Here is a 27613-nt window from a genome sequence, read left to right as displayed (position 1 = left end):
TAAGGTGGGTGGGGTCACCTGGGTGAAATTCTTAGTTTTTAATTCTTCTTTTTTGAATCTTATCCCTCTGTCTATGGTCAAGAGTATGTGACTGATGCTGAATCTTACAAGACTGATCTAACTTTTACCCGAAGAATAATTAACTCCTTTATTTGCTGTAATTTTCAGATGTTATTCATTCAATATGGACAGCATCTGAATTTTTTTCTCTGATGCCGAGAAAATGTGAAATCTTATGCAATGTAATGGGGAAAATAAAAAAAAACAGGCATTATGCTTGTGCATCATGGCTTTCATTGTTATTTGAGATACATTTTAATTCACCTTTGCTAATTCATAGCATGAATATTTCAATGCTAATGGTCAGGCACTGCATTTTCAACGAGTAACTAGTTATTTTTAATTGATTGGGATTGAAATAATGAGCTGTGACTGTGTGGTGTAATGGGGAATATTTTCTTATTCCAGATGTGATGTTGATCAAAGTGAATGAGCTAATTGATGAGACGTCTGCCACTGCTCCTGGAAAATGCCACTGCTGTGGAGAGGACTTGGAGACAGCACATTCGGTGAGTTGTGATTGTTTTGGGTAGGCCAGCAATGGTGAAACGTCACGGTATGAGGCCTAAACATGAGAGGGGAATAGGCTACCGGAACTATACAATGGAAATCAATGCTCAGCAGCATGTAGGTTGCAAGACTAAATGCTCTCAGGTTCTCTGTTTGCTTTCCATGTGGCATGCAGCCTTTGGTGGTGCAAAAGTTGATTACAGTATTAGGGAGTAATTGATAATAATTATCCCCAACTTAAAGTGACAGTCATTTAGTAGTCTTGGCGGTTGGCTCTCCTATTGAACCACTTCATAATGAACTAATGGTATATTCAAAATCTTAACGTGACGATGACATAATGCCTTGAAACCTAGGTTGTTGCAATTAATATTCACTGTGGCATTCACAAAGTTAGTTTCATTGCTGTCATTAAAAATCATGTTTGAGGCTGGTTACTGCTGAGCCTTTAATGTATTCATCAGGTGATTATTAATTATTCTTATGAATGCCATATGAAAATATTGCTTTAAATGTGTGGCGTTTTCTCAAAAGGGAATAGTCTCTCCTCTTCTCCTACTTACAAAATGTGATGTACAGGTTTGAGGAGTTAGGTTTATTCATGAAGTGTATTCAGATATTTGACCTCAAATTTAGCTTAGATATAAATTGTATGAAGATTTATGAAATTAGTTGACTCTCAAATTGCATGATTTTAAAGGGACTATAACTGCAAGTTGCAATTATGATAAGGGTTGTATAACTAAAGGAATTATTCGTAAATTTTTAATGTTGAGAGAAAAAAGCTACAGGGAAAGCAAAAAAAGATGTTTTGTTAATGATTCATTATGTTCATGTTGATCAAGATTCATTTACTCTTTAAATTATTGGAAAAGAATCCCTTGTCACCCTCCCCTATAATTTTAATATGGTATTATATCAGAATCTGAACTGAAAAAGCATATATATATAATATTTAGCTGCCTTTTGGAAATGACACGTGTATCATATTTTGTTAATTGTTGCCGTATTTCAAATTGGCTGACTATTCAATGAAACTGCTTGAGACAGTCGCTTTTAAAAGAGTCCTTTGCTAAATGTACAGTACACTCTGAAATTGGTGCATTGGCCGACTTTGATGAACTATGGTGCATTATCTGTCTCTGGCAAAATGCTTGTATTTTTAGCTTTAAACATTTAATTTAGCTTTGTAAGAATGATGCTACTTTACAATACCATGTGTTTAATACACAAATATCTGCTCTTCCCCGAATCTCATGTTATTACACTTGATCAATTGTTAACTAGATAAGAATGTCCTTGCAAAAAAAAAATTAACAAGTTTGATGATTTGTCATTTAAGAATCATTAAAATTTCAATTTTTTGGAAGAAACACTGCTTTGCACATCTTAAATGATGCCATAAATATAAATGTCATTCCTGAAAGCTCATGGTATCACTATTAGCAAAAAATATCAAAATAACAAGGAGTTTAGCAGGGAAAACTCTGATTCAGTTAGTCAATTATTTAACAATTCGAATAATTTATGATGTAATAAATTGTCATTGTTTGATATGCATGAAAATTGCTAAAAAGCATTGAGAATGAATTGAAAAAGCATTGAATTTTCTAACTTTACCTTGTCTGTATATTTATTACTTATGTATGTATGTTAAGGAAAATATGAAACAAGTCACTAATGCTCAAGTACATGGGCATAATACTTGGCATTGTTGATGTTCATTTATTCTGCCTCTCTTCTACTATGTTTAATAAGAGTCCCATTCCTGTGGCCAGCAAAATTTTCAACTCTCTGCCGCCAGGCATAAAATCTGCTCCTTCTAGGTGTACATTAAAGAAATATCTCAAGCATTTTCTGATAGATAAATGCTATTATAGTGTGGAAGAGTTTCTGGAGTCTTTGGAACTCTAAAACAGCTGATTGTTTGTTCCTTGACTTGTCCTATATTTGATTTTGTCAAGTCCTTGGACTAATAAATATTATTGTTATTAATGACTGGGATGACTGACAGCATGCGTAAGCATTTGCAAGAGGTTGAGTCGGAGGCCAGTGAGTCTGATCAGGGACACTTTCACATAATGCTCACGCTCAGAAACAACCTAATAGCATTATTCCTTGGGTATCATGTGAAGTTTAACTCATTAATTTGGTTCCTTAACAACATGTGAATTTGTAGTATACGTTCAATGTGTTTCAGTGAGGTGAATCTGTAAACTGATAGTGCTGGATGTAAAACAAAATGAGAAAAATGTGAAACCCCATGTTTTTTTCTTACTTTTATTCCATTTTTTTTATTTTTCCTGTAAATTTAATCACTCTCCCAAAGGAAAATCTCAAATATTATAATTAGAAGGGTATTAGCCAACTTATTACAAATACGCAATTGCTCTCGCGTGAATCTCTTGTTTCCAGCCCCCTCTTTCATGTGCTCCATTTCTCTCATCTTTCATTGTCATCGTGCGTGCATTCTGAAGGGTGGTGAGTTTGAATGTGATGATTGCGGGAAGCACTTCAAACTGCGAGCCAGTCTTGACCGCCACAGGCGTGTGATTCATCTCCAGGGCGAGACGCACGCTTGTCCCGAGTGCGATGCAAGGTGCCCAGACAAGGGCTCCCTAGCGAGGCACATGTACACACACACAGGTGAGTACGTGCTTACTGTGTCCAGTTGTCATCGCTTCTTGGGCTGATGGGTTTTTTTATTGGCTCTTGTGCTCATCCCCATTTCCAGACTTGATAATATTTTCCTATTAAAGGATTTCATTTTTTTTTCATTGATAAAATATTATATTACTTTTTTTATCAATTAAACAGAAAGAACACTTCATGTGCTACTGCTATTATCAAATCCATTATAATAATGTTAGATATTTTCTTGATTGACTTGAGATATTAATTGAAGTAATTGATACAAAATGATATCATAAGCTCATTATCAATTTATCTCTCATCTAGATTAATATGTAATATGTTTACAAGAGTACAACATTTTATGTTAAAATGTGTTTTAACACTTGTTATGCCTAGTTTTGTACTATTTTGAGCTAAAACTTTAACTCTAATCTGGATTAACTCTAATCTGGAAGTGTTTTTCTAGGGATTGAATTTGTACTTGTGCAGTTAAAATGTAATTTATCAATTTTTTGGACATAAATATGAATTTTATTTTGAACATACGTCAAAGCACTCTTCCTTCACAGTTAATATATTGGTACTCATTTTTAAATAGTGCATAAATTACAATGACATATACATACTACCTTGATCAAAAAGTTCCCGGAATAACCACCGTGTGGCGCTCCCATCGTTCCGATTTGAGTTCTGTTTTATTTGTTAAATTGGTACATCTGTTGTTGATATTCCCTTTAAATCTTAGTGTCATAACTTGACATTTGCAAAAGTTACGAGCCAAGAGTACATCTATCTCTGTGTGTGTTGGCGATTTTTTACAATTTCAGAAATGGATTTAAATTTGCAACAACGAACTTGTATTAAATTTTGCGTAAAAAACGGATTTAGTGGTGCACGGATGTTGGAAATGTTGGAAAAGTGTTTCGGCAACGATTCTCTAAAAAAAACGGTCGTTTACCAGTGGCACGAGCGGTTCAGAAGTGGTCGTGAGTCAATCGAAGATGATGAACGCAGTGGCAGACCATCGACATCGAAAGTCGGTGAAAAAATTGATAAAGTAAAAGAAATGTTGGTCAATAACCGCAAATTAACCATCAGAGAAATAGCGGAGGACTTGAACATTGCCTATGGATCCGCCCAAGACATTGTGGTTAATGATTTGGGTTTCCGTCGTGTAGCATGCCAAAAGACCTCAATTTCATGCAAAAAAGAGACCGTGTTGACGTCGCAAAAGACATGATTTGCGAGGCTGAATCCGATCCCACATTCATCAAAAGGATCATTACTGGAGACGAGACGTGGGTTTATGAGTACGACACGCAATCCAGACATCAGGCAAGTGAATGGCGTTCACCAAATGAGCCGAGACCAAAAAAACCACGTCGTTTTCAGTCAAAAAAGAAGGCAATGCTGACGGTTTTCATGGATTACAACGGTGTAGTGCATCATGAATTTTTGCCAGAAGGCCAGACAGTAAACAAAGAGTATTATTTGGGCGTTATGAGACGTTTGCGTGAAGCAATTCGCCGAAAGAGACCAGAAATGTGGGCAGAAAACTCGTGGATTTTGCACCATGATAACGCACCGTCGCACAGTGCTATCATTATTCGTAATTTTTTGATGAAAAATGCAACAAATACCATCCAACAGCCACCGAATTCACCTGATTTGGCTCCCTGTGACTTCTTTCTGTTCAATCGAGTTAAAAAACCATTACGGGGAACGCGTTTTAGCAGCCGAGAGGAAGTAATGGAAAAATCGCAGGAAGCACTGATGGACATACCGAAAACCGAATATAAAAAATGTTTCGAGGATTGGATCAAGCGCTGGCATAAGTGTGTTGCAGTCGATGGGGATTACTTTGAAGGGGACAATATAGATTTAGATGAATAAACTTGTATTTTTAATTTTCTGAATAAATTCCGGGAAATTTTTGATCAAGGTAGTATTCTACTCCAACTTCTTATCACATGATTAAAATGTTTTACCAGTTTCACCGCTGCTCTGTCATTCAATATTTACTCTCTGAAAGATTCACACGGGCATCTGCAGCTCGTCAAATAAATCAGTTGGCTAATTTGACTGCCTTGTGGCCATCATTCTCAATTGGTCAGCTGCAGAGTCTTTTGGATGACTTAAAACTCTTTAAGTAGCAAGTTTGGGCTATGCATTCCCTCTATGACCTCAAAATATGTCGATAGCCTCAAACCCAGAAACTCCTGAGTACGTCCCCTGATTCCCATTTCTCTTGCTTTGATATGCTGATAGGTGTCATCGTTGAAGAAGAAGTCGTTTCTTGAGAATTAATTCAGTCAATTTAGTAAGGAAAATAGTGATTTGACTTTTGAGAGAGTTTGGTCAGACAGACAGTGGAATAATGAATTCAAGCATGCACCATGGGAGATTGATGGAGCCTCGTGGACTACCATGGCCATGAGGACATTTATATTGGTCGAGTTTTGGTATTTTTGAGGATTTTCAGGAAGTGGTAGTAGTCATAGACATGAGAAATGAGACTTGTGTTCAGGAGTTTCAATGGAATTTCATATAGGCCATGATGTGCTCAGTAGAAAAATTCCTGTACACTTTATTACATTAGCTGAATTCATCCTGATGGTAAAACACTCCCTCTTCAATCCCAAATTTTTTAACATATCAAAGGAGGATGGCATTTAAAAGTTTCTCTCTTATGCCAACCCATTGCATGACGTGAAGAGAACGTCATTGGGCTACTTTATAACTTGTAACGGCTGCTGCTGATGCTATGCTAGAGTCAAATTAATCATGCTAAAAATAAAGTAAATTAACATTTTTCCTTGATAAGTTATTGTTAGTGAAAAGTTGATGATCACACTTTATGGATCAGACCTCGTATATTGGTTGCTTTGCTGATAGGTGTAAAATCAGAGTGATGAATCCCTGGACCAGTATTTTTGGCGGCGTTTCTTTTACTGGCACCAATGTGTTCAATGGCCACAAGTTAAAAGTTCCCCACCATGCTCTCTGGCTGGATCCATATGGCATTAGGGACGTTTTTATGCCAATTTGTGTTGAATATGATTTTTATGTTACATCCTTAGTTTAATCATGCATTAATGCAAAATGGACATTATACATCCAGATGTGAGACTTCCATGCATTGTGATGCTAAACGATTTTACTAATGACTTACTTCATGTTTGGTTGTTCCATTTAAATGCGCAATGGTCATTAGGTATTTTTGTAACAACTTAATTGACTTAGCCTCTGAACATTTATCATGTTTCTATTTTTAATATTTTTTTTCATTTCTTTTAACTGTTTAAGGCCTCAAGCCTTATTCATGTGTCCGCTGTAAAAAGCAGTTTAGCAGGAAATATCATCTTGAGAGGCATATTGTCCAAACAGGCTGTGATGGCAACCCCAAACCCACATATCCATGTCAGGTATGTCAAATATGCAATTTCATTTTAATGCCTTCTTTATCGATGGAAAATATATAATAATTGTCAAATTTACTGTGTGTGTGACTTTTACAATTTCATCCAGAGTTCTTTGTACGTCTAGTTAAACATGTCTCTGTTATCTTATTAATATGCACACCTTGTCTTAAGGAACACATTGCGTGCAAGTGTGCAGTAAAACATATGACATGCAATGGAATCTTGATAAAAAGGTGTTTGCACAACCCAAGGAATCACTTGCTACATTGAGTGCTCATAACTAGGAAAACTAGCAAGCCAAGGAAAGCCTTTTAGGGTATGCCCAGAAATTGTGAACCAAGACCAGACCAAGGCAATGGAAAATACGTAGCTGTCAATTATGCGTGCATTTTTATGATTTCTCAGTTTACATGAATATTAAATCACTTGTAATACGAGGGTCATCCGGAAAGTAGTACCCGTTCGTGCCGCATGAAGTGCTGACGACGCGAGTAGCCGCTGGACGAGGTCAGATAGCTTCAGTGGCTTGTCTGCCTTCTCTGAGCCAAGTTGCGTGACGCTAGCATTGCCTGTGTTGTTTCTGTGATTGTTTACAATGTTTAAAAAAATTGAGAACGCCGCCAGTTGTGAAGTGAGGGCAGTGATTAAATTCCTCAATGCAAGAAACGTTCGCCCATGTGATATTCATCGCCAATTAAAGGAGGTGTATGGAGACAATGTAATGGACGAGTCGTCTGTTCGGCGGTGGTGTCGCAACTTCAACATGGGGAGGGGGAACACACACGACGATGAGCGTTCGGGGAGACCGTCTGTCATTACAGACCAACTGGTGAGCTCAGTTGACGAATTCGTGAGGAACGATCGGCGCGTCACAATTGATGACATCTGTGAGCATTTTCCCAATGTTTCTCGAACAATTGTTCATGAAATTGTTAAACACCATCTGCATTATGCAAAAATTTGTGCAAGATGGGTCCCTCGCGTATCTCAATGAGCTGGCGGCGAAGGACTATGCAGCAGGAATACAGAAACTTGTCACACGTTATGACAAATGCCTTAATTTGCTTGGAGATTATGTTGAGAAGTAGTTTAAAGTATCCTCTTTCAAATAAAATTTTTTATGTTTGTTAATATTTACTTTTGTGTCTTTATTTCACGAACGGGTACTACTTTCCGGATGACCCTCGTATTTAATGGCCAACATTCGTGCATTATTACTCCTCATCATACCAAGATTCTTGTTCAGTGCAGTACTCATCTCAGGATTCCATTCAACACCTGAAAATTACGGGCAAACTAGTGATTTGGAAACTTTATGCACTTGGTCTTGAAACATGGATGCATTATTAATTTTCCACACATATAACAGCACTTAATCAGTGACTGCCACAATTGGGGCTCATAATTATCATCGTAAATCTTAAGGCAAAAAGATGTGCCTTGGACATTATATAGTAACTCCTTGACTTACTATAATATTTGAAGAAACAATGTTACTTACAATACTACATGTGTTATATGATCTTGGTTAGAGCATTGGCCCGGCAGGTCAAAAGAGCCATGTTTCAAGTCCCAGTCGAGTAAATTTTTTTGCGCTTTTGATCTGCTCGTTTTCACCTTCCCCACTTCTCCTGTGTTTGTCCTTCATGTGTGTTCCTATCCCTTTTACTTATATGGATATCCATGTGAATGAATATGCTTGTATATATGAATAGTCTGACCTGAAGAAGGCCAAAACCTCAAACTTTCTAAAATGCATCCTTTTACATGTTTTCTATTTTATTTTTGTGCTCTGTTGTGCCGTCCAAATGGTCTATTGCTTTCATGAGTACTTCTACATCATCGATATATAATATATATATGCGCACACACACACATTTATATAGTGGGTCGCGTTAGTCCAGGGGGTAGAGTAGAGTGTTGGACTACTGACCCGAGGGGCCCGGGTTCGATTCTTGGGCAAGCCTTTCTGAGCACCCTCAGCACCACCCAAGATTTGTGATTTTTCAGGTATCAAGTCTTCCTGGGAAACCATAACTGGTACAAGGAAAGGAACTGGCCCCCCTACCATGATGTGTGAATTTCACATGCCTTCAGGCTTAGTACTGGGTGAACTCTACATCACTTACCAAACTGACCTTTCGGGTTGATTACTGTGCTCATGGTTTCTTTTTACATATATATATATAATGGTGCTGCTGAGGGTGCTCAGAGAGGCTTGCCCAAGAATCGAACCCGGGTCCTCCCGTCAGTAGTCCAACGCTTTACCCCTGGACGACTGCTATAAATACATTTGTATATTTTGGGGAAATATCATAATGTCCATTTTCTATCTGTTTTCCAATGTTTATCCTCTGCTAGAGAGTTTCATTGGTGGGTTCAGTTGAGAATTTTTTATTGTCAGGTTTGTGGTCGGATGTTCAGCCGCAAAGACAACCTGCGTGAGCATCTGCGTGCGCATGCAGGGCAAGTGAAGAGGAAGAAGAAATACTCATGCGAGTACTGCTTGAAGGAGTTCCATGGTACTTCACTCCTACGCATCCATGTTCGGACACATACTGGTATGTACTGAGTATTGTTGTGTTGTCACAATAAATTAGCCAAAATAAGCTAGTATCTATGGTTGAGATGATTCCTTTTTTGTTTTCTGTATTCACACAATTTCGAAACATATTAATGACTAATTTTATATTAAAAGGGTAGACTTTCTGAATAAATTCCAGTAATGGCATGGTTTTGGGTTTGACTGCTGTATTTCATTGGTGTGTATTGATCTAATTCTATTTAGTATATATCTATATGACTATGTTGCAGTGACATACCTGACTGACAGACCTATAGAATAAATAAATATGCTTGTGGATATAACATTTAGAACACCATGATACAACACCAATTTGGTGACAGGTTGCTAGCCCTCTAAAGCTGTATCCATCTTAAGTGTTTGAAGATGAATACTTTGAAACATTACCCAACATTTATTGGAGTCCAATATATGTTTCAGCACCTGGACGTAATATTCGATCCACTAAAAACAGGGACTCATTCAAGGAAACATGTGCATGTCTGGATTTAAGCTCCTCACCCTGTATATTTCGACAGGTGGAAGTTTTATATGTAGGTAGGAAAAGTGTTGATTTATCTTTGTGTCCCATTCCATATGCAGAATATTGTTAGCAGAATATGGCGTAAATGGACTACTAGTCCATCTAAATGTTACTCATTAATTACTACCTATTAATGGCAGTGCACAAATATGTACAATGCGTCGCCTTTCTTTTAAAGCTTGGATGGTGGTTGTAGAAATGCAATGGAGAGGTTTCATTGTTGTCAATTGTCTGATCTGCGATCTCCCCCATCCCTCTCTCTTCCCTTCTCTGTTTGCATGGCATCCATCTTCAAGGCGAGCGCCCATTTGTGTGCGATTTCTGCCAGAAGGGCTTCCCATCATCTGGCGCCATGAAGAAGCACCGTCGCATGCACACGGGTGAGCGTCCCTACGAATGCAAGGACTGCTTCGCCAAGTTCTCAGCCAAGGAGACGCTGAACCGCCATGCCCGCACACACACTGGCCTCAAGCCTCATGTCTGCAACTATTGTGGAAAGTCATTCATCCAAGCATCACAGCTACGTGCACATGTCTTCCACCACACAGGTGAGCACATCAGAGGGCAAGGGGCTTGGTTCTTGCACATCCATCCAGGGTGATTTGAAAACAATGTATCTATGGCCTTTTAAGGAAGAGGTGTGGTACCTATGTCGCTACTAACCAGAGGCCTTGTGAGCTCTTGACTACTGAACCAAGGGTCCAGAGTAATGCTTTTGGAACACCCCATGTAATAAATCAAAGATGTGTGATTTTATGGTTGTTAGAACTTTGAGGGAGACCAAGGTGTGGAGGAGGTCAGATACAGTAGGGATTATTATAGGGGTCATCTGTCTGTTTTGCTCTTTAGTTGTGTTCCGTCAGCAAACCGGTGCATACCCCTACTTCAGAAATCTCTGTACTTGGCCCAACTTTCCTAATGCTTCCTTGTGCAAGATAGAGGTTTTTATTTGTTTCAAGACCCATTAATGTCCATCTGTTACGTCTGCATATAATTGCTGTGGTCTGTTGCTTCTATCAGGCAATTTTTCTGTAATAGTTAAAAAAAGTCATGATGACTATGCTATTTTAATTGTGGCAGATACCATAAGTAAATGAAGCTTCATGAAATAGCATGTTGCTTTAATTACCATGGCAGAAGTAACTTACAGAACATGTATTTCCTACTCATAATAAGACTAGATTTTGGTCAATGCTATTCCTTCATTTATATTATCATTTCCAATGAGGGAAATTAATTGTCAGGGCTTGGAAAATGTGTCGTGTCAATTGAGGATTTTACGAGGCAGTTTAGAAAAGACACAAAACAACGGAATCACATTTCACTGCCAATCCCTGGCTTAGAGGGTTCATGGAGAAGGCCAAGAAATGGTTACAGTGTTGCAAGACACTTATCTCAATGTGTGTTTTTAAAGTAGTACCAGTAAATTCTTATCTCAATGTGTGTTTTCAAAGTAGTACCAGTAAATTCTTCCAAAGCAATGGTTTGCATTTCCTTTCATCCATTCAATGCAACAATTGACTCCGTTAAAAGTTACTGTTGCGGCATCTCCCGCAGTTTCTTTGGAATTTTTCATCCATTCGTTTTGTTCCAATTGACACATTTTTTTCAGCAGTTGTTGTGATGCCTTCAACTTCTTGCAAGTATCTTCCAACAGGCCATTATTTGCATTGGATAAGGCCCTGTGAGATTATTAATCCATGGTATCGCCATGCGTTGAAAGTATCCTCTGTTAGTATTTTTGCCCATCTATTGGATGTTGTTTTTCAATAAAGAATGGGAAATGTGGAAAAGGTGTCGGTTTTTATTTTGCAGCGAAGCAAATTTTCACATCTTGTCAGTGTCTTTTTGTTCACAGTGAAGGCTACCAGAAAATTAGCCCTATGACATTTGCATATTCAGTGGCAGAGAATATTTTTGTAATCACTGAGAATTATAGTTTTTCTTGCTTATAACTTGCTGTGGTAAATTTTTTCATTCGAGGAAACATGCCTTGAATGTTATTAGCAAACTATCTTAGGTGTCAGTGCTTGCAGTGATAGATGATGTTGTGATGAATTCTGTTTTATTGGCCTTGAAATTGTGGTAAACTATGGATTATCATATTATCTATCATCTATTCTCAAAGATCACCATTAGAAATAGCCGTTATCAGAGCTGGCAGCTGTTTACTTCAATCAAAATTTCTGAGTTCAATCTTTATCTGTTTTATAAATTGTCTTCATTTATTTCTGCGCATGTGTTTATATGTGTGGTACTAGTATAATGATGGCAGTAGGAGGGCATTCATGCACACAAAAGTAAACTGCATGCAAGGTATATGGTCAACTTTTATGTGTATACTTTTGCTGTTCTCGTTTATTGTCATTGATAGTTGAAGCACTTTCACCAAGTGCCAACATTACTTTTAAACAATTTTGAATGTGCATAAATATCCATGAACAAGTATAAACATGCAGATGTGTGCATGGGCTATTAAAAGTGGCATTTAAATTATACTCATCTTTAGAAAATGTACTTCAGATTGGAGAACTTCCTAATACATTGACGTTAATTGTGACTGGTTTTTTCCTGTTGATCATATTTATAAATATCTGAAATGTTATTTTACTTTTCTCTCCCCTGTTAGCTGAGGAAGCTGAAGGTAATTACTGTTCTGTTAATTGTCTGGTGTTTGCTAGAATTGTTTCTTTTATTTATTTGAATGTTATATAATTAGTATGAAAATCACACTCTTTAGTTTTGAAAGCACAAGATCCTGAAGGCTTAATGTGGAGACATGTAATTTTGAGTGTTATATTATCTTGATCATTGTATACCTTTCTGCTTTTGTATGTATGTTGTATAATTGCATACTTTAATTAGGCTTGGGCGATGGAATAGATGACATGCATGCAGGACAACCCCCTTTAATATTTCTTGTGAGGAAATTTAAGTTATAATTGGAGTGGATAGGACTTGTCCAAAATGCCTGGAAATAAGGCTGTGTTTCACTCAGGCTTCCCAAAAGCCTTTGAGCATAGCATTTCACATTTACAGTATCAAGGCCTTGAATATTGGAAGCTCTTGCTGTAAGAACCTTTTTTCTTAATCTTTCAACCTTTTTCTGTGTAGTCCCTCAAATGTTCATTGTGAGTCATTATTTTATTGAGGATAGCATATTTTTCATGAAATCTGTATCTTCAATTCACATGGTACTCTTCATGATATATGGTAGGGTGATCATTATATTCTATATATGCTATATATAACTATATTTTCCATGCCTAGTAGAATTAAAAAGTTACTGATGATCACATTAAACCTTAAAGGGAAGTGTTTATATAAATAAATGATGAAACCAGGAGTTGTATTGGCCAGAGGAAGTTTGCTTTGCAATCCAGGGGTCTAGCTCTTGAGGATTTTGCACTTTCCCTCCAAGGGCTGGCTTGTAAAATAACTCAAAACACATGTAATTCTGAGCTCCAAAGTGGAATGGGGTCACAAAGCTAGTCAATCTTTGAAGTTGAAGTGATGAGCACAAGCCAGACCATATAATGAAATACCCCTTCTATTTAGTTCCTTCATATCTTGGTCATGAGTTGACCTAAATTTCACAGATACACTATTCATGATGGAAAATCATTGATTATCCTCCAGGTGATGTGCAAATTCAGCGTGTTTATGAAAATCTATCTCATTGTGATGCAGTATTGACCTGAATTCTAATTTCTGAATGTAGCTTACTTGTAAACATTAGTTTGCAACGGCTCTTTGTTTACTATCGTAAAGGGATTCACTCCTTGAGAACTGTATACTTTGGAATGATTCTAACGTGGCAGGTGACTCTGGACCAGCTATCCAAGGGGGGAATGCTTTAGAGTGTAGGGAGAGAGAGATTGAGTTGCTTGTTAGTGTGGCCAGCCAATTCTGGGGTGGGCGGCAGTCTCTCCCTTTCATTCCAAGCCGGGACAGGAATCCCTGACGGCATCTTAGTACGGCCTCAAAGGAAACTGGGTTGCAGATCTTAGTTCATGTCTTCCCTGTTTTTACCCTTTCACATCCAGCTCCGTTACATATATATCATAGTAAATGCTAGCTGTGTTGCTTTTTAAGTAATAGTATAATTTTAGAATTTATATCCTTTTGAGTTCAGATTCATTTCGTGCATTGTGGAAAGCTACTTGTACAGTTTAGCATACACAGCATTTTATTTTTCCATTTGTGCTCTCAACATAGCGCTATGTGTCTTATTTGTGGGCAGCAGTGAATGTGCACTTCAGAGCTTGTATTTTAATGCTCTTTTTTTTATGTTTTTGTTCACAATCCATGTTTTGTTAATTTTGATTTATTGCATGATCATTGATACATCCTTTCCATTGTTGCACTGTCTTGATCCGATGCAGGTGAGAATGGCTTTACATGTGACCACTGTGGGAAGGCTTTTAACAGGCGTGCTCGCCTTCATATGCACGTCAAGTATGTTCATGAAGGTGCAAGGCCTTTTGAGTGCACCAACTGTGGGAAGACGTTTGTGCGCAAGGAAGACCTTGTGCGGCACACTGTACTTCACTCGGGAGTCAAAGGTAAGCAAGAAATGGAAGAGCATTCAGTGAACCTGTCTGTGTGTGTGCGTAGAGGTATGTAACACATTATGCTATGTTTTTGTCATTCATTATTATTTCTAAGAGGAAACTGCATTCTGGGATCCGGATTAGGTTCCTAGATCTCCTTTTCTGTGCTCATCAATGTAATTTGATTACCACAGGAATTGAGGTCATCCATGGCACTAATTGTGTTTTTGCATTGCACCTAAGACTGAAGTGTAATACCTCTTTCCCCAATTGATCTGCATCCATGAAATAAAAATGTGGAGTTGTCCCATAGACATGGCAGGAGATGATGAATGAGGAAGAGGAATGGAAGGATGAAGGAAAGCTGATAGGGGAACAAATTGAATGAATAGGATTTTGCATGATGTAATTTTGATAGTAGCAGTTGTAGAGGAAGCGACCGACAGTCGAGTTCATTTGCACCATTGGGGATGGATGGGAAAGGAGGAAGAGTGGAGAAAAACCCGGCAACCACATTATCTTACTCTTAGCGAAATATGCCTAGGTGTGTGCAGTTGGATAGGTTGTTAAGGCCCAGCCAACAAATCGTGTGCTTGCTCAAAGTGCTCTTCACAAACCAGCTTTCTGAAGTAGGGATTGGGATATCAGTAAAAAATATGTGCCATCTCCAGGATTTGAACTTGGGCCCTCTCGATAGGAAGCCAGTCACTGCACCATCTCAATCCCCTTTTGATTTGTAATCATTTCTTGACTAGAATCATCAGCAGTGTACCATCCTTATATTATATCAAAAATTTAACACCCTGTTGAATGATAAAACAATAGATGTGTTTAGCAATGATATTGTCGAATGCTTTAAGTTGTGCCCCAATGTTATGGTCAAGCATTATGATTTATTGGCCTCACGTTTATTGTTCAGCTTTTACTGTAATGTGAAGTATGAATCATTTAGGTAGTTAACACCAATGATGAAAAATTGAACAGTGCAGTGGTTACTATGAAATGGCAAAATACTAATTCACTGAGCCATCATAGTTCTTGTATGGTTGGAATATTACTCAACACTCTAATGAAACAGATGCACACCATCAGTCGGACTCAGTAATGTCTGGCTGCAAGAGAGCAGACCAAAATGTGCCAGAGTGGTAATATTCTGCCTTCAGTGCATGCATAGTCAGTCTTACTACAATTGTGCTCAAGCTTTATTTTAAGTACTAATCTTCTCAAGTCTAAAAGCAGTGGTGCTTGGTTAACTTTACGTCAATAGAACTTGAAATTACAGGTTTAATGTCTACTTTTTATTATTTATCATATTTAAGGTACAAATTAATATTAAATTTAGCAGAGTACACATTCCTGTTATCATCTCCTTGCAAGATTACTTCTAGTTCTTCCATCAATATCTCATGAGAATGATAATTTATACTTTGTTTTGGTCCCACCTCACATTTTCTTGGGTAATGTGGTGTCATTTGAATTATTACCTTTAATGTATCATTAATGCAATAATAATCATCCTATATTGGGATTTTAATTTGTTTCATATGCTCATAAATCATAGTAATTTATGATGCCAACATCAATGCTTTGTTATGAAATACCATGACAAACACATTTAATTATTTCAGTTAATTTGGAAGGATTTTTCTTTGTTAAATTTTAGCAGCATCATTTTTGAATGCATATTCCTCTTTCTTAAATCTCTTTACGAAACAACATTTTCTGATTGTTCAATGGCTACATTAAGACTGCATGAAAATTAGCATGCTTCATGGTGTGATTCACAAATCCTTAGGATTATGTTTCGTTATCATATGTATATACATATGTACCTTGCTTGATTATGTAATTTGATTTCTTTGTCAACAATTCATTCAAAATCATACTCCTGTCCGATTTAGCATCTTTATAAAGTATGCTAGTGAATTGAAAAATACTAAATTGTTTGAAAGACCAGCCTTTGGTTCATTATATTGTCAACTAATGGCATAGTTAATGAGTGTGTAGATCTTTGTGTCCACAATTTCTGAAAAAATGATAGAATTTAATGCATTTTATGTATGCATTTATGTCATAAAGAGGCTTTGAATTTTGTTTGTAAAAAATGTCTTCAAATAATTTGTATATATAATTTAGATTGTTCATGGAAAACATGAACTGATTGCAGGTAAAGCAATTAAAGGGGGATGCTCAATGAAATTTATTTTCAAATATCGCCGTACATCATTGTATTTTGCCAGAAGTTTGTACCACTGGCTGATCTTGGTGCTATTGTATATTCCTGGTGGTTTTATGTGAGGACAAAGGAATTGTTGCTGATGACATTGTTTTAATGAAAATTAAACCAAAATAACAAGAAGGAATGTAGCCAAATTTATTGCCTCTTTTTCATTGTTCATGTGATAAGTTAACTATATATTTCCATGAATTAAATGCCAGAAAACATTCATTTATATTAGTGTTTTCTCAAAGTTGCTGACTTAAATTGATAAAAGAGGGGTAAAAAATATTTAATGTGATATTCATAATGTTTGTGTTCAATGAATTTCAGCAAATTCTTTTTTGACTTTTCAGCTCATAAATGCCCCATATGTGAGAAGTCCTTCGCAATGAAATCTTCCCTGAAAATTCATCTTCTGACTCATACAAAGGTAAGCCCTGGGATTTTTATCAGAATTGGTTGCACTGGAACTAAATGTTACGGCCCGTTTGTGTCCCGTGATGATAAATTGTGCAATCCTCCAAACTTGAGAAAGGTGCATGGTGATGTATATGCAGTGCAAATTATCTAACACAAAATCTTGATTGAAACCAACAGCGGCATTAAATATGGCACAAATTAAGATTGATACTTCATTAAAGAGAAGCCGTTTATGCTTGTTCAACCAAATCTCGGGGAATGAATCTAATGTATCATCAGTGTGACAGCAGTCCACTCAAAACATTAGGACTTAATGATAGGTGCAAATAGCAATGATTTAGTCAATCCATTTGACTGGACAATGGTTTTGCTGGCATTGCTCTTCCCATCCGAGGTGACCAGCAGATACTGTCTGTAACATCAGTGAAACTGTTGTCTCGCCAAAGAAGTGCAATTTAAGCATTATAAGAAAATCAAGTTGAAAGTTTTATGGGATTGCATTTATTGTACTTCAAGCTTGACAAAATCGTTATTTAATTTTTAAACAGTCATTTTTATGGTTTAAAATACTCTGTAATTGACATGTATTAATATAAAAATGAAGTATATTTTAAATGCTGAGCCAGTGTGCCCTAGTCTTAAAATTGGCCTTTTGAATTTTTTTGCCTTTGGACCACACTTACGAGATATTCTATCTTGAGAATAGTCACAACGAGACCTCTATCACAGTGCTGAAGGCTGAAACAGTGGCATTGACTCTGGAATGTGTTTCCCTGCATGGTGAAGCCTGGGAACTATTCCTCGGACGAAGTGGGCGTTGCACTTGCTATTTTGATGGCAGGTTGAGGGATATTCATTGTAGAGGTTCAGAGTGGCATCATTTTGGCGTTGTTTGTTGCAGGAGCCACCTCGTTCCTGTGACGAATGTGGCCGGGCCTTCATCCGCCAGGACTGCTTGCTGCGTCACATGCGCTCCAAGCACCGTGAGATGCTGGAGGAGATCCTTGCGGAGGCGGAGAAGAAGAAGCTGCAGCAGCAGTTGCTGGCAGCCACAGCAATGGCCTCGCGCATAGTGGTTCGTGGCGAGAGGTCAAGAGGGGTCACCCATCTGGGTGACGATGACCTCGAGGAGGAAGATGATGATGAAATGGACGATGTGCCTGAAGCAGGTGAGGGAGGAGGCCTCCATCTAAAATATGCACTCAATCTTTTTAAGTCTAAAAGTGAGCTCCGAAAGCTCATACCCCACCATCAGTGAATGAAGAAATGTAGTCGTGGAGATTAGCCGATTGTGGATCTTTTCAATAATACATCTACCCTTGGAATTTAAACTAACTTAGAAACTAAAGCCGTTTACATCACCTAGTGGAAACATTAATTGTAAATTCTGTGCAAAAATTGCAAATAGCAAACGAACTGAAATTCAATGCTCTGCAATTGAAATTAGGTCCGTGACACATCACTCACATTGAACAACCATAAAATGGCTTTATAATGTAGCATTACAGTAAACACCCAATTTTTTTTTGTAGTGTAAGCCTTCTGCCCTCTTTGTATTTAATGTAGTACCGGGCGGATGCTCTTAACCAGTTGAGCTATCGAGGATATGTAATTTACCCTGAGATCCGTGGGTCTTATATGTCGCCAAGCGCCCCGATTCTTTAGCCAAGAGATGGCGTCAGGGGGCTGTTTCACCCACCAAAGGAGAAATAGGCAATACACAAGAGGAAAGGTATGATGTTGTATGAATTCTAACCACTGTCCTTTCCTCTTGTGTATTGTCTATTTCTCCTTTGGTGGGTGAAACAGCCCCCTGACGCCATCTCTTGGCTAAAGAATCGGGGCGCTTGGCGACATATAAGACCCACGGATCTCAGGGTAAATTACATATCCTCGATAGCTCAAGTGGTTAAGAGCATCCGCCCGGCAAGTGGAAAGATCCGGTGTTCGAGTCCCGGTTGAGGAAATATTTTTACTCTTGTGATCCGTTCGATTCCGCCTTCCCCACCTCTATTGTGTTCGTCCTTTATACGTGTTCCTATCCCTTTTCCTTATATATGTTTCTGTATATATGAGTATTTATTCGCCGTTTGGCGGGATTTCGTGTTTGAATGTGTATATATATATATATATATATATATATATATAATTATTATTTTATTTATTAGGTAATCTACCGGTTACGGTAGGTTTTTGGATGGACGTAATTACTAATTAAATAATTTGTGGCCGCTAGCAAAACACAAACTCCTACTCTACATCAGGTCCCTCTTCAGCTCCGAGTACTTTCTTCCCCCCTTCATCCGGTCCAACATCCCTATCCTGTTCCTTCCCTTTCCTCGTTTGCCTAACATTCTCCCCTCTATTACAGTCTTCAACATCCCACTGCCGGTCAATACACCCCCTTCATCCACTTTTCCTGCCTCCATAGGATTGCTCCCAACAAACCCCTCTCTTCGCCCACCATACCAAGTACTTCCTCGTTTGTTTTCTTCTCTGTCCATTTCACCTTCTCCATTCTTCTCCACGCCCACATTTCAAAAGCCTCCAGTCTACGTCTATCCTCCTGCTTCAATGACCATGTTTCCGCACCGTGCATAGCTACGCTCCATATCAAAGTTCTTACGAGTCTTTTCTTAACATCCTTACTCAACGTCCCTGTCATTAACTCCCTCCTCCTTGTGAAAACCTCTTTGCCTAGCGCAATTCTTCTCCTTACGATCCTACTAATTTGACCGTGTTGGTCCAAAACACTACCGAGATACGTAAACTGTTCTACCTGCTCTAGTTTTTGCCCTCCTATTTTAATGTTAAGCTTAGCCTTTTTCTTTATAGAAAATCGCATAACCTTTGTTTTATTAACATTGATTCTCATCCCATACCTGTTGCACTGAATTTCCAATTCACTCAGCAATCCTTGCAGCCCCTTGGCTGACTGACAAACTAAAGCTTGGTCATCAGCAACCTAACTGATTTTACGAATTCCCCGCCCACTTTCATTCCTACCTCCAGTTGTTCCCATGCCTCTTTGATCATTTCCTCTGCATACAGGTTGAACAGCAACGGTGATAATGGGCAACCCTGCCTTACACCTCTTCCTAACACTGCCCATCCGGACTCCCCATTCCCCACTCGCACCTGAGCAGTCTGAGACAAGTACAGGTTGTGGATTAGCCTCCTTTCCCTCCAATCTATTCCTATTTTCTGCAGAATACTCATTAGTTTTTCCCAATTCACTCTATCAAACGTTTTTTCGAAATCTACGAAACAGGCAAATACCTCCTGGTTGTGTTCTATATTCCTCTCGATTAATGATCTCATTACTGCAATTGCATCACGCGTACCTCTCCCCTTCCTAAACCCAAACTGATCATCCCCTAAGTAATCGTTTGCCTACTCTCTATCCTTTTGTTTATGATCCTGAGGACCACTTTAGCTGCGTGGGATATCAAACTTATTTTCCTGACACTTTCATATTATATGAATAAATAAATGAATAAATATTTTTTAGATTTATTTTGTGTGTATTGTGACAAATAAGTTCATGATTGAATTTTGTGTCAGATTGAGATTGTCAGTTGTACGTATGCTTATAACTGGGAGGGGTCTCAGTGAAAATGACTCAATTGGTGGCCACTTCTTTGATAGGAGCAATAGATCGTGTGCTGGGAATGTCGGGATCAGACAGTGCCAAAGCTGGTGCTCTGCTTCAGCACCTTACAGCCATGGGGGAGACACCGGGTGCAAATCCCATGCCGCGGATGGAAGCTTCGGCATCGTCTTCAAACACAAGGCTGGGTTCCAATCACCACCAGGGTGGCGGGAGCCTCTCGGAGACGGCCTTGGCAGACTCGGTGAGAGAGCTCCTCACGCTGTTGGTGGATGATGCGACCCTGCGTGCCTTTGGATGGCCCGATGCCCCTGTCGACAAGCTCCTCGAGGCCGTCATCAGAAGGTAATTATTCAGCATCCTATTCTATCATTTGTGAAAGAAGAATTTTCTGGGAAATAGTATACCTTTCTTTTTAAAGTTTAAATTGTGTGGTGTTACGAGGATGATCTCTGAGCCTCCATTCGTAGTCTGAGGCTTTTTGTCTTCATGGAGTTCCCTGTTTACTCATTCATTACCCCTGGGCTCTCGCTCAGCCCATTTATGCTGGCAAGAAAATCACTTGAAGAAAAACTTTCAGATTTTAATTATATTCAGGAATAATTATACGTAAAAAATCCATCTGATGGAAATAACTTGTTTTCAACAATTAGTTAACCTTTTATTGATTAAATCAACAATTTTATTAATTTCTAAGAAACAAATTTCTGCCCTCAAATGAGAATGGTGACAGTGGCAGGGTAAATTGCAAAACAGCTTCTTTCCTGGAACAGGGTTTACACAAATTCTTCGGGAATACCTATTTTTCCTGTGACATAAAGCGCATTTTAATTACTTATCTAATTTTGCTGGAAAATGATTTATCAGGCTCTGGTTTTATACCACTTATTTCATTTTTGTTGTACCTATGATTAAGATATCAGGCCTCATCTTGGGCAATGCTTCTATGTACGTATGTATTGGGTGATGGTTCTAGTTTATGATGGAAATTGAATTCAAATGCCATGGATTTGTGGCACATGTCTAGTGCTTATTTAAGCAAAACACAACTTCTTTTCCATTACTACCACATGCTGGATAGGCTTATAAAATGACATGAATGCCCATAGCACCTATGCTTGCATTTATTACATAAATCAAAACAAGTGAGTTTTTGAATATTCATTGAAAGTTTTTCTACTTTCAACCAAAATTTGGCTCATCAAAATTGAAGTTTTGTGTTGCCTAACTAGAAATGTATGTCTCTCACAAACAAATCACTATCTTATGTCTGCTTAAAATGTTTGCCATTAGTAGTTGCTTCTTCTGATAGAAAGCTTTCTTTGCTGTTTTAATACTGCTTACTATATCTCTCTTTCTTCTTCCATAACTTGTGATCCTGCTGCCTAAATGGCAAAATTCTTCCACTTATTCCGGTGTTTTTTTTCCCTTGTCTTAGTTGGAGATTTTCTTCTCCAATTCAACTGCAGACCCTAGTTTTAAGTTGTTTATCTTGAAGTTGTGCTTAGGAATCCCCTGAGCTCATTAATTGCCTTCTCAAGATACACATTACATATCAATGGCGTTAATCAACAGCCCTGCTTTACTCATTTCATTACTGATATCAAAGGATCTAATCACTCCTTTCTGCTCCCTATATGGAGCGTTTATCAATCTCCTGTCATATTTGTACATTCCAGTTTCATTTAAGGTAAGGAATTGGTTAAATAATGATATGGGTCAGTTTATCTTTCTAGAGACCTTTTTGTGTGGTAGGTCTGAGAGTGAGAATAGCATCTATTGTTCCTCCTTTTCCTTTAAATCCTAATTGGTCTTCATTTAAATGCTCTTCCATTCCCTGTGATTCTTCGGGATATCATTCTTGCCATAATTTTCAATGAATGGATCATCAGACTGATTGCTCAGATGTTTTCACATTTTTCTGGCCTTTTTCTTTATTCGTTTTGGGACAATTGCTTAAAGTTTATTGATATTTCTCCTCTGATATAAACCTCACACATGCTAGTTTGTTTAGATATGTCAAATTCTTACATCCTGAATTTTTTTACGAGTTCCAATGATGCATCGTCAACCCCAGGGCCTGAATAAATCTTCCGGGGCTAGGCTTCATTCACTTAGTGGAAAATATAGCTAATGCAACTCCTATTTTTGGAAGTGGCTACTGGGATGAAGCAAGTAATTGCAGGTCTATCTCCCTCATATTCATGTCATGCAAGGCCATGGAATGTATGAATGTTATTTCAGTAATGAGTCAACTTGATATTCTGGAGTTAGGTTGATGAAAACCCAGGATGGTTTCTGAAATGGTAGATTCTGTGAGCAGCAAGTTGCCTTTTTTATTCATTATATTTTGGGCTTCTTTATACTTTGCGCTTGGGGAGAAAGTAATGTTCCAGCAGATAAAGTAAAAAGGGTGATGTTAGCTCTAGTGCAGTCAAAGTCATTTCAGTGTTTTCCAGGTGAGTGTCATTGGATATCTTTTATTCCTTGTTTACGTTCAGGACATTAACTCTGTGCCGACAGTTAAATATGCTTGGTTGAAAAAGACACATTGCTTCACAGGGATTCTGTAGCATTAGCACATGACCTGAATGCACAAAATTGCCCTTAAAATCCCTTCTGGTTGAAACATACACAGGGATTATGTGGAAAAACAAGCAAATACGAGGGTCATCCGGAAAGTAGTACCCGTTCGTGAAATAAAGACACAAAAGTAAATATTAACAAACATAAAAAATTTTATTTGAAAGAGGATACTTTAAACTACTTCTCAACATAATCTCCAAGCAAATTAAGGCATTTGTCATAACGTGTGACAAGTTTCTGTATTCCTGCTGCATAGTCCTTCGCCGCCAGCTCATTGAGATACGCGAGGGACCCATCTTGCACAAATTTTTGCATAATGCAGATGGTGTTTAACAATTTCATGAACAATTGTTCGAGAAACATTGGGAAAATGCTCACAGATGTCATCAATTGTGACGCGCCGATCGTTCCTCACGAATTCGTCAACTGAGCTCACCAGTTGGTCTGTAATGACAGACGGTCTCCCAGAACGCTCATCGTCGTGTGTGTTCCCCCTCCCCATGTTGAAGTTGCGACACCACCGCCGAACAGACGACTCGTCCATTACATTGTCTCCATACACCTCCTTTAATTGGCGATGAATATCACATGGGCGAACGTTTCTTGCATTGAGGAATTTAATCACTGCCCTCACTTCACAACTGGCGGCGTTCTCAATTTTTTTAAACATTGTAAACAATCACAGAAACAACACAGGCAATGCTAGCGTCACGCAACTTGGCTCAGAGAAGGCAGACAAGCCACTGAAGCTATCTGACCTCGTCCAGCGGCTACTCGCGTCGTCAGCACTTCATGCGGCACGAACGGGTACTACGGATGCTATGATGCATAGAGGAACTAAATTGGAATTACAGGGCAATGGTGAAATTACAAATTAAATCTCTTGCATAAATTGGAAGGATGTTTCTTTAGCGATGATGTGGAAATTGTGTTATTAGTCCTATTGTACTACAGTAGGAGGAATAAAATATAACAAGATTATGGAATCAAACTTAGATAGATTTAAGATGTAATTTTTCACACGAACAAGAAGGGATCAGAATAAATGTAAACGACTGGGTTGGATGGGGAAAAGGATTTTTTTCATTCAAGTAGCCTAGTACATAGTCATAATTTCATCCTACCTTAGTTTGTTCACCTTCTGATAACTTTTACTGACCTTCTCGTATATTTCATCAAGGTAAAGTGTAGTTATCAATTTGAGATACTCAAAAAAAATATTAGAATTACTTTGTTACTGATACAGTTTTGTAAAGTATTGTAAGGTCACTTGTTTGTAGAGATAACTCCATTACAGTCTGTTCATCACCAGACTTGATTTGGCCCCCAACAGGTGTAACATTATCCTTCGGATGTCCTCACTTCTATTTCGGCTCCTTGTTGCTCCTCTAAAATACCTCAGGACTTCCACGAACACTGGATTCAATTTTTTGCTTATTTTGACATCAAGAGTCAAAACGTAGAAAACTCCTGCCCCAAACTTTTCCAACTATTTGAATTACTATCACTTGTTTGTGCTCAGTCAGTTACTCTATGCGATGTCTTTTTTATCCTTGATTTGTCAGCCATTTTGAGAAGTGATAACGGTGCCACTTTCAACAATTTGAGTCCTTGATTACTATTGGTTATCGAATACTTGTAAACATGTCTTAAAGTCACTGTCATGAATTTCCTCTCCTTGTGGAAGTAAATATTTGAAATAATCGCCTTTCATTAAGGCTACATGTCATCTTCCGTGAAACACAAAGAAGAAAAACTATTCATGATTTAAATTCAAAGAAATTGCTGCAGCAGTAACTTAAGTAGAGTCACCATGTGCTGATGGGCGCACCAATGTGAAAATTTCATCTCATAATATTCCATATCTGAAGTAGGAGTAATTACTGAAAACATATTACGGGGTGCACAAGATTAATTTATTGGAGAATTCCTTAAAATGAATAACGAGAATGTAAGACAAGTAGCGTCAGCCATTTACTCATTTCAGAGTAATTTTGTCTGTGCCGTAATAGCGAGGAATTCTTAATATTCTAAGACAAATCTTTACAAGATCTATATGTGAATGTTAATGCTTTCTTTTATTAGGTAAAATATTGATGTTGGTATTCTGAGCCACCATGGCCAGACTGCTTTTCCTCGTAAATTTTTCTCGTGTCCCAGCACCAATCGCATGTTTGCATTACAGGTGTGGACACCAGCCTGCTTCACCCGAGGATTACTCGAGACCTTCGGATAGACTTAGGGAGAATGCAAAGCTGCTCTTCACCGTGGTGATTGATGACTCGGCCGTGAAAACACTGCTTAATAACCAAACAGTAGATGAGGTGATACTGCATGTTCTACGGCTTGCCAAGTCATGAGCAATTTACTGTGGTGGCAGGAGACAACACCTGCCACATGTCAGTTGTGCAGGTTTTTTCCCTCAAAAATTTGGTATTCCTTTACTTAGGTTTTTTTTGGAAGTGTTCAAGTTACATTTCTTTCCATTTTTGTTGGTACTTTTGAAGTGCACAAAAGATTCTTAATGCAGTTACTTTGAACTGACGAATGTTTGTAATGAAACATTAAAATCACGTTAGAGACCCAGGTGCTCCAGTAGAGTTGGGTTTAGAATTTTTTATCTCATGCGTTTGATCCTTAATTTGTCACGTGTCTGTTGAAGTTTTCTGGAGTCGTCTCCAGAATCTAAAGAGAATGTATTTGTTATTTTTATAAAGTGTAGAATTATATTTGTAATCTTAGGCAGTTTTGTGCATTTAATACTCAAGCTTATTCTCATTGAAGTTGTAAGAATGGAATGTTTAACATATACTCTTGAGCAATATTGGCTACTCATATTCTTTTTTTTTATTTTGCAAAGGCTTATTGTAATTTTATGGCTATTATATTTTTTAGTGGGTGTTAATGTGACCAGGAGTACATAAAGCACAGCTGGAGTGAAATTCACTTTGCTGCCAATTTATTGTCTTTTGAATATTTCAGTAAGAAGTACTGTTTTTGAAGCGAGTCTATTATGTCCAAAAAAGCAATCATAGGATGGTGTGACTATGATAGTTTTTTTGAGATTGGGATTATAAATAGTGTCATGTTGTTCACTATTGTGTAGCTTAAAAGCATAACCCTGAGTATGCTGCAGTTTATATTTTTTACTTAAAGATCATGGAAGTTCATTGTGATTATGGAAATACTTGCTTTCATATTCAATATTTTTGTAGAACTAAATTATTAATGCTAATTAATAATGGCAAATTAAGTCTGATAATGGATTTAAATTGGGGTCGTGTAAAATTTGCAAGTCGAATGAACTTGGAACCACTTATAGCATCCTGTAGGCAAAAGAACCTTGAAGTAGTACAATTAAGTTTTATTCTGAAATGTTATTATTATTATTATTCTTTGTCACTTGTGATATTTCCAACTTTCGTCAACAAGGACTTATGCATAGATGGAAATCAAGAGTGTACAAGTTGTATTTACTTTGTCGAACCCAGGTTGAAATTTATTTTGGGTGCATATTTTATTGCCTCTTTCTTACCAGTGGAATCAAGTGTCTACTCAAGGAACTCATTTACATCAGCTCCATATTTATTACCTGAAAACTTTGTGGGCACATTTAGGGGTTGCATTGTCAAATGCATATGCACTGTGGATTTTGGAACATTTTGTTCCTGTATGACGGTGTAATATCTCGTCTAATTAGGCATTAGAAGTAGGGAGTCTGTGATGAAAAACTTTGCAAGCTTAAAACTTTGGTGCCTTACTAGCATGTGGACGTCTTGGTTACATTGTGTCAAAAGCCAAGTGACCACACTCTCTTGAAACACTTGCTTTCATTTTGGTGTAGTATGGAATATTAATGAATCCTATTAATGATAAATTAGCTATCATTCTTGGATGAACCTAATTTGATTTCATGTCATCTTAAAGTTCTTCGTGTAAACACGGTGACTCTTCTTTGTGTAATTGCAAATAACATCGATTTATACTTTATTTTTTCTGTGACTAATGTTAGGTGCTCAACTGTTGAAACTTAAAAATGTATCATTGCCTAATCACCTAATGTGTGTAGAACTATGTAGGAAGTAATTGTGTAAATAGACTTATAATCCTATTAACTAACTCAACATCTCAATGACCTTATTCATACTTAATATTTAGTAAATAATGACAAATGAGAAATTATGCAACCAAAAGTTTAAAGTAGAATTTGTTGTGGTTTTTAAGGTGGAAGTGTATTTGATTTACTAACCTTGATCAAAGAGTGAAATGATTGGCTGTATTTCATTGTTAATGTTTATTTTTAGAATTTTTTGAGAGGCAATATAAACTATTTTAAAGGTAGAATACTTTCCTGTACTTTCAGCTCACCGTTTTCATGTGCCTTACACCACAAGTGAAAACTTGTACTTGAGATTTTTCATAATATGTTGGCTTCCAGTTCAATGAACATTAATAAAATATTGTACATCATTTGTACTTCCTTATACAAT

At 37.7% G+C, this 27613-nt stretch overlaps 1 protein-coding gene across 3 annotated transcripts in view; it reads left to right on the top strand.

The window, feature by feature from the left end:
* The window catches only part of su(Hw) (suppressor of Hairy wing), a 27960-nt gene extending 347 nt beyond the window's left edge, over window positions 1–27613 (top strand). The window contains exons 2-12 of one of the 3 annotated variants that reach the window (XM_071594730.1): window positions 469–569; window positions 3048–3216; window positions 6511–6629; window positions 9031–9187; window positions 10030–10281; window positions 12363–12377; window positions 14119–14298; window positions 16861–16937; window positions 17829–18096; window positions 20576–20882; window positions 25309–27613. In XM_071594730.1, coding sequence (XP_071450831.1) covers window positions 469–569; window positions 3048–3216; window positions 6511–6629; window positions 9031–9187; window positions 10030–10281; window positions 12363–12377; window positions 14119–14298; window positions 16861–16937; window positions 17829–18096; window positions 20576–20882; window positions 25309–25483 — 1820 coding nt within the window. In that variant the 3' untranslated portion in view covers window positions 25484–27613. The remainder of the gene's footprint in view (window positions 1–468; window positions 570–3047; window positions 3217–6510; window positions 6630–9030; window positions 9188–10029; window positions 10282–12362; window positions 12378–14118; window positions 14299–16860; window positions 16938–17828; window positions 18097–20575; window positions 20883–25308) is intronic. The other 2 variants (XM_071594732.1, XM_071594733.1) reach the window with 2 other exon arrangements.

Source organism: Hetaerina americana, unplaced genomic scaffold, assembly GCF_022747635.1.
Source record: "Hetaerina americana unplaced genomic scaffold, ioHetAmer1.1.p SCAF_7, whole genome shotgun sequence".
NCBI lineage: Eukaryota > Metazoa > Arthropoda > Insecta > Odonata > Calopterygidae > Hetaerina > Hetaerina americana.
Note: the sequence above shows the minus strand (reverse complement) of the source record. Positions and strands in the feature narration are given on the sequence as shown.